Here is an 8055-nt window from a genome sequence, read left to right as displayed (position 1 = left end):
GTGGGTGGTGATTAAATGACAATGGCACAATGTGGGTCCCATGGTGAGACCAGTTAAGAATCCCTTATCTTAGTGTATTAGGACATGCAACACAAATGAAAAAAAAAAAGCATTTTTCTGGTAAAGAATATTTTCATTCTTTAAGCAATTGCAGAAAGATACAGTTTACATTGGAGTGGAAGTTTGACCTTTCAAATAGAGTTGAAATGAGTCCATGGCGTTCCCTTCATAATCAGACAGTGAAATGCTCCAGCACCACAAGATCCTCATCAAGTCTAGTTTATAAAAGAAAAGAACATACTGTGTTTTGCTTCACAATTATTTTTATACCAAACACACTGCACACTCCCTCTGTTCACTGCAAGTAAAATCACAAGCATAGCTATTTATAGCAGAATGTACAAAAATATTTAGCACAACAGCAAAAGAAACAAATCAATAAACAAGTTGTCACACTGTCAACCAGTAGTTTCACTCAGTAAACTCCAACAAACTTTCTTTTTAAAATCCAATTCACAAAGCCTGGTTTTACTCTTTAGCAGCATTGAAATCTACTTTTATGTAAAAATATTACAAAACCCATTGAGTAATCTTTTTACAATTAATAAGTACAAGAGTAAAACAGTGTTTTCAACAAGACTGTATTTTACAAGTTCAGGGAAAACATTTGGTAAACAGGCAAGCCATCAGACTGAGTGTAGAGTAAGAAGCACTGTGTCACGTTTGGATCAATGTTGCAGGTGGGCGTGCACGTTTGAAAACAATAATACCCATTATTTTGTGTTGTTGGTGGAATGCAAATAAACAATCTTTTCTTTAATGAGAACATACAAGAGGGATGGTTGTGAAATTGAGAACCAGAGGGTTTTTAAAAATACACTAAGGTTCAATCAACAAACAGCTGATGGATTTAGAGATGGTTTGCTGTTGCTCAGATGTCTGTGAGAAAGCTGAGAAGAGCAATTATTTTGAAACATGTTTCAATATGTGGTAAAAAAAAAAAAGTAACATACAAATTACAAAACAATACAATCAAAGCTTTGGTTTTGCAGTAATTTTGATTTGTGATGCAAGGCTGCCAGAGCAGATAAGGAAAATTAAACATTTACCACTTCTGAATGCAAACTTCAACAAAATTAATGCTCATTATATCTTAATGAAACAAGCAAATGCACTAATGTTATATGTCCTAAAACAACCTTATTTAATAACTTGCTGCAACAATCACCAAACAATTATCAGCAAAGCTCATTCAAATGGTCTCTTTTGTGACAGATTTTAGAGGAAGTCTCCATATTAGAACTTCAACTTCTCAACTGAAATGCCCAATTTGTTTGTCACCAAATAGTAGAAGGGAATTTAGATCAACACTGGGACTTTGATGAGGTGACTTGTCGGTCAGCCACAATTGTAACAAGCGCCCAATATGAGAAGCAGACATGAGTCACTGGGAGCCCTGGGCTGAGATACGGAAGTATCGTAAGAGACCTGTCATGTGTCTGTTAGCGATTCATCAGAACTGTGAAACAGTTAAACAAGTCACACAGTGAAAACGTTTCTCCCGTTATTCAGATAATGAGGTCACATTGGCAGAAGGTGGTCATCTCTCTCCTCGGACTCCTCCTCCAGGGGTTCCGTGGACACTCCTCTGTAAGCTGGGGCTTCCTCTCGACTTCGTGAACGACACACAAAGTCACAGCCGTCCTGTAGGATGTGTAGAAAGGTTCGTCAGTCATATAGAAATCATTCAAGTTTATATAAAAGCTGTAAACTACCAGTGGTGTCACGAGGCTGTTTTATTCGGGGCTAAAGCCCCAGATATTAATTAGCTCCGCATATATATTTAAAAAAACAAATAAACTTTCCGACTGTCCTTGAACATCCCTCGTTCTCCGCCATCTGTGATACCAACAACATTAACCATACGTCAGGATTTACTCAATGATGTTTCATAAACTAATTAATTTTGTCCAGGTTTCCCAGGGACCCTGAATGCATCTCGGAGAACAAGTTCGTTTAAAACACTAACTCCGCTAATATTTGCTCTGAGAAATTCCTCCAGTTTCTGAAAGCTAAGGAGTTGCATAATGTCATTTTTAAGAACAATAACAACTTATTCATTTACTATATTGTATTTTGCTGTTACAAGGTAAATTCAAGAAAACATCTAGTACTGTTTGAGTATAAAGAGGTCGGCCAAAGTGTCTTTTTTTTCTTGGAAATCAAAATATAATCACCCTAAACAATGTACTCTGCAAATTAAATGAACAATGAAAAACACTCACTTTAAACTCAAATAACTTAAATGGAACTTCAGATATCTGGGGATTTGTAATTTAAAGCTATAATAAACTGCATACTGTTTAGGTAAAGCATTGTGAAAAATTTTGCATGCACCATAAAGCATACTAAACTAAATAATTTGCTGCGTGTGCATTTGTCATTTTCCTCTGGGCTAAGCCTTGGATGTTTCAGAAAGCTAGAATTGCCCCTGTAAACTAAATGAAGCTCACAGCGGCCAAGTTGCCAACTTCCACCCAGAATGCATGATTGGGAAACTGCTCCATTCCTTTGGCTCCGACAATGAACCGTTGGTAGAGAAAACCCCCAAGGAGATAAACCGCCAAAAAGCAGAGACCACTGAAAACAAGAGGTAATCATCACTGAATATTGCCTGCTTGAATCTCAAAATGATTGAGCGTTATCACAGACAAGATTTACACACATGATAAGTATTATTGAGCCTGGGCTGAGCTTGGACTCAACTGGTGGACACACAGCATTGGAATCCATCTCAAACAGGTAAAAACAGTCCTGTTCCCTCTCCCTGTTCTCCTGAACGAAGTGAAGAGGACCCTAAGAGTGGAACAGGGACAGTGGCATAAGCACCAGTAAGAAAAAAAAACAACAACAAATAACATCACCTTTAAGGGCCTATACTATGAAGCTAGATTTCCTCTTATCGTGCTAACTTCCAGGATTTTATCAGTGTGTGCTGGACTACAAAGTTGGCTAACGTCGCGGGAGCTAAATCACCATGATAATTTAGGCTTAACACCTAACCTGGCCGGAACCAGGTTTTGTTCTGGATAAAGTCCTGAGCGAGTACTAAAGTCCCGCCTCCTGACCAATCAGATCTCTTGGAAAATGACCTGCCCAATAAAAAGAGGATCATTGTGTGAACACGTCTCTGTATGGATCTGATGTGACAGCTGACAGGAGAGAGAATATTTAGACATCAATGCAATCCTGTCATTCACTGATGACATCCTATAGATTTATATCTGATGGACTGATTAAGTAAAATAATATAAAATATAAATATATTCCACCTTAAACACAGCATTAGAGCCACGGACAAAGCAAAAGTGAAAGTAAAACTGATCAGAGGGTCTGTTTATTCTACGTTTATAATCTCATTAATTTAAACATCAACACTCATCAATTCCTGCTTTATCTACTTGCTGGTTTCACTGCAGAAACAGTGTTGTTTTTGTTATGAATTATTTTAATTCTTCATATTTTTAAAGAATTGTTCCTGAATTGTGACGTAAATTTCACCACAGTTCCTCTGTTAATGTGATTGGTCTGATGCCGTAATTTCCTCCTCTGTCACAAAAGTGCACATGTAGCCAGGCTGAAATCAAATCGCTTAACTTAGTGAGAAAGTTGTGACCGAGATTCGTAGGACAGCTTGTGTCAGACGGACAATGTTTGGTTAGGCAAAGCCCGCAAACAGAGATAGATCGAGGATACAATTATCTAGCTTCGTAGTACAGGCCCTAAATGGTAAAAAAGACTCTTCCTAACTACCAGTATAAACACAACAGGGGATGAAATTCTGTCATGTTGAATAAAAGTCAGAAGGTAATGTTTTTTCCTCCTTTTTTGAAAGTGCTTCAGGGATAAAAAAAACAAAACAAAACAAAAAAGACTCATAATTGATGCTGTTCTTTGTAGAATTAACAAACAATTAACAAGCTGTTGAGCGTTTCCTTTACCGGGTCAGTCTTTGTGGTGCAGGAGATCATCACAATACTTTTCCTGTTGTTTTTATTGCAGTGGCTATCATATTTGTCACCACTTCCATAGATAAACATCACCCAATCACCTGCAGAATAACAAAAACATTGTCAAAATGAAGATGGCACCTATTTAAAGACTGTCTTTAAAGCAGAACTAAGTAACTTTTTCACCTTAATAAATCCTTCTCATAGTCCCTGTGAGTGTAACAAGTGTTTATGGGGTGATTGGGGGTCTTTCATCTACCCCTGCTGTCTCTGGCCAGAAAATAGCACTTGCAACTTTCCTGCCTCTGACCCGGTGGCAAGATGTACTGCTTTACAGCAGCCCAATACAACCTAATGCTAAATTATGACCAGCCCCGTGGCTGCACACGGTTGTCTGTAAATTCACTTTCCTCAAACTTATATCATGGCGGAGCCAGCGAAAAAAAGCAGAGAAGACCTTTGTCCGTGGAATGGAGCAACTCTATGCAGCGCACAGCAATCACACACACTGTCGCACACACACAAACACATCACACATTTCCACACTCCCTTCTGTATTACTCCCACATCATTCATTTATTTTACTTGTCTCTCTTCCTCATACAGTTCACATGGTCACATGGGACTATATGTGTAAAAGCACCCTCAGTGTCACTGTTGTATTAGGATTTTTCCGTGATCGGTTGCTACTGTCTAGGGAGAGCAAACTTGCGCATGTAGCTGTGGGATGGGGCAGGTGGCGGGGTGCAGAGATTTTACAACAGTGACATAACCAAAGGGACCTTTAGGGCGAGCGCTAAGCGCAAGTTACTTAGTTCTGCTTTAATAGTTTAGAATAATTTCAAAACTAATCATTAGTAAGTTTTGGGTTTGTAAGATTCGTTAATTGTAAAACATTATGTCAGAATCTTGGCAAAACATGTAGCAGTGACAAAAAAATAGGAAAAAAAGCTCTTACTTCCTCCAATGGCCTCTGTTGCGTTATATCTGCCAATCACTGTTTTATCTAAGGATTTCTTGTTGATTTGAATAAGTCCAGCTCCTGGGACACCATCCGCATCGCCACACAACTGGAAGATGTATTGATAGCTCTCCTTCTCAATTGTTGTCTCGAAAGTAAAGCTAAAATGAAACCAATTAATGAGAAAGACAACCTGGTAAAATTCACGAGGGGGAGGACTTACTGTACAAATTATGGGGATTTTGATAATCAATCATCCAAAAACAGCTAATATTCCATCAAAGCTGCTCAGTTAGTAATTTCTTACTTCTTTTGAGTGAGTGGCTCCAGTCGACTGAGGGCTTTCCGCTCTGACGCAGATTCTGAGGATAGTTTACAGCTCTTGGTGGTGCTAATGGCAGACACTCTGGTCACTCCCAGGACCATCTGAACAACCAGGCCCCACATGAGGAAGGTTCCTCCAGAGCAGCTACACACCTGGGACCCACGTCACAAAGAAATAAAAACACTGAGAAATGATCAACTTTAAGGCACATGGTTCACTTTAAAGTATGCGTCTGTTTTTTTATTGGTAAATGTTGCACATGCTTTTTTAGTAGTATGTATTTTCTTTATTTATTTATTCAGAAGCGGAGCGAAGCAAAGAGCGGTAAGGTTATGTTTTACCCTCCGTTTGTGTGTGTGTGTGTGTGAGCAAGATAACTTGAAAAGTTATGAACGGATTTTGATGAAATTTTTAGAAAAATTGATAAATGGGACAAGGAACAGGTGATTCAATTTTGGTGATGTGGTGGCTTTCAAAAGGGAAAAAAAATAATATATATATATATATATATATCCCATTCATTTTCCATCAACACTGTGGAACTTCTGTTAAATTGTTTTAGAACACTGATGATGTCATCAACAGTGATTATTAAGGTTTAATATAGACCAATGTTTGCCAACCTAAATATTTGTAACAAACAAAAACAAAGGCATAGATATATATCCCACAGGCAACAATGAAGGCTGGAGCCTATAGCATCTGAGGAATCATTAGCAACCAGACAATTAAGCTGAAAAAAAAAAACAAGAATAAACAAAACCTGAGTTTTTTCCTGTAATAAACTAAACAGATCTAATTGCTAAGTTTGTAACATTAAGGAAAGCTGCAGAATTATAAAATAATTGAATGTGTGCAGTTGAGTTCATCCCACTTCATTCCCACTGGCCTCCATTCAAAACAATCCTGTGGCTTAGCAATGTTTGATGTGATTATTGTGTTTCAGTGGTAAACACAGGCATGGATCATGTGTGTATGTGAGCATTTCCTCTAACACTAAAAAAAGTGTCTAGAAATACGTTAAACGTAGCCATAGCCCCCGAGACTATGGGGATGACGTTGCCGGACCTTTTCGGGTGTCACATACTGAGTTTACCTAAGAGATTATAACCCTAACACCTAACCTAATCCAATAAACAAATAAAACATGTGTCCGTTCACTTTGAAAATAAAAAAACTGTTTTTTAGCAAAAATTAATTTTCCAGTAGTGTGCATGCGCATATACAATCTCTGTACGACGTGCACTCAGTACATGACACTGGAGCTTTTCTACATAAGCGTAATGTGCCTGTGTTTTCACCATGTCAGGATGGCCAAGTGGTCTGACTCAAAGAGTCTTCCATCTGCTGCCGTGTTTCCGAATCCCACTTTTGACATATATAGAATTTATCATTTGAACATTTTTAAAACACGACAAATTCCACCTTTAGAAATACATATACAGTACGACAAAAAAAAAACAAAAAAAAAAACACACATTTAAGGGTATTTCCTGGGTTAGGGATAGGGCTAAAATAAAAGGGTTAGCGGGGGAGCTAAAAATAAATATGAGCTAAAATACAACTGACGGAACTTTAAGTCACGTGGTGCAACGATCACGTGACTTAAACTGGCCAATGGATAACGTATCCATAGCCACGGCCAATACTAAACGCTACTTCCTGTAGCTGTAACATGCAGTGTAATGGTGGAAGTAGAAAATCATTTTCATCAATTATTACGGCTGTATGTTTTTTTTTAAGACACCACGTGATCAGTTTATAGATGTCCCCCCCACACCAAAATCTAGTTTTTCTTTTTTTTTTTTTTTTAAATGTCCATTCAATTCTCTTTTATATTATCAGTATGTCTTACTTAGACAGTCATACAGTAATTCCGACAATGGGGAGTAAGGTCTCAGTTAGTACAGTAAATGAGATTATTCTATACTAAAGCCTCTCAATAACTTATTTATTAGTTCTTTCCTCGTAATCGTCCTCCTACGAAGGAGCGAGTTTAATGAATCTTACATGAAAACATACAGACTGATTAACCATGTTAGCTTTCAACTCGTTTTAACCGATTAGGTGAATTTACGCATTACTGTCGAAAACAAAAGGTATTTAGTGCTATTATTACTCTGCCATGTTGGAGATCAAATGCACAGACCTTGTGAATGTGGGATAAGTACAAGACATATGTTTCAACAAAAGAGCAACAACAACGTCCTTTATCTAAAGTGCTGCCTGTCACACAGTCTTTCTGCTCGTCTACACAAAAGTAATCCTATAAAAACCTTAGACTTTCACTGATAAATTAGGCTTACCTTCATGACGCCTGTCTGTGTGGCTAAAAATGGGACAAACTTGTTTAACAGACAAAGTGTGTCAGTTCTGCTATTTCTTCCTCGCGCTCACGTCGCTTCCGGGTTCATTCAATGAGCCACAGAGTCGCACCGAGGGAACAAAACAAGGAATACAATTAATGTCGATAATACTGTGAGCTTTATGAATTAATTATATGCCGTTTGTTTATCGACAACGCGATTTTCTTCCAGTAACATTGAGTGACATCCAAACGGCAACATGAACAGTAGCGAACGAACATACGTATGGCACACGTGACCGCTCATGTCAAGCGTGACCAATGAGAGTCGAGGGTGCGTGGCTGCGTCAGCTGACCGGTTTCCAAAACACAGGAAATGTAATCAAATGCCTTTTAGTTTTAAAATATTAAAAATCAAATCCTGATTTTCCTTGTTTAGAGTCAAGTAGTGTAA

At 38.1% G+C, this 8055-nt stretch overlaps 1 protein-coding gene across 1 annotated transcript; it reads right to left on the bottom strand.

Annotated features, from left to right (window-relative positions):
* Positions 1–112: 112 nt before the first annotated feature.
* Positions 113–7907, bottom strand: m6pr (mannose-6-phosphate receptor (cation dependent)). The gene is made up of 7 exons (XM_028469992.1): positions 7603–7907; positions 5279–5448; positions 4969–5132; positions 4002–4111; positions 2726–2856; positions 2514–2640; positions 113–1704 (listed from the first exon to the last, which is right to left on the bottom strand). Exons 1-7 carry the CDS (start codon positions 7606–7608, stop codon positions 1582–1584), a joined length of 831 nt encoding a protein of 276 aa, XP_028325793.1. The 5' UTR covers positions 7609–7907; the 3' UTR covers positions 113–1581.
* Between the last annotated feature and the right edge of the window lie 148 nt (positions 7908–8055).

The sequence above is a fragment of the Gouania willdenowi genome, chromosome 16 (assembly GCF_900634775.1).
Source record: "Gouania willdenowi chromosome 16, fGouWil2.1, whole genome shotgun sequence".
Taxonomy (NCBI): domain Eukaryota; kingdom Metazoa; phylum Chordata; class Actinopteri; order Blenniiformes; family Gobiesocidae; genus Gouania; species Gouania willdenowi.
The sequence above is the reverse complement of the archived record's forward strand: the minus strand, read 5'-3'. Positions and strand labels throughout refer to the sequence as shown.

Bases quoted from the DNA above. Each gene is read 5' to 3' on its own strand.
- m6pr (XM_028469992.1), bottom strand. The intron at 4,112-4,968 runs GTAAGAGCTTTT...GTTATTCTGCAG, and splicing joins AACAGAGGCCATTGGAGGAA to GTGATTGGGTGATGTTTATC. The intron at 2,857-4,001 runs GTAAAGGAAACG...TTCCACTCTTAG, and splicing joins GCACCACAAAGACTGACCCG to GGTCCTCTTCACTTCGTTCA.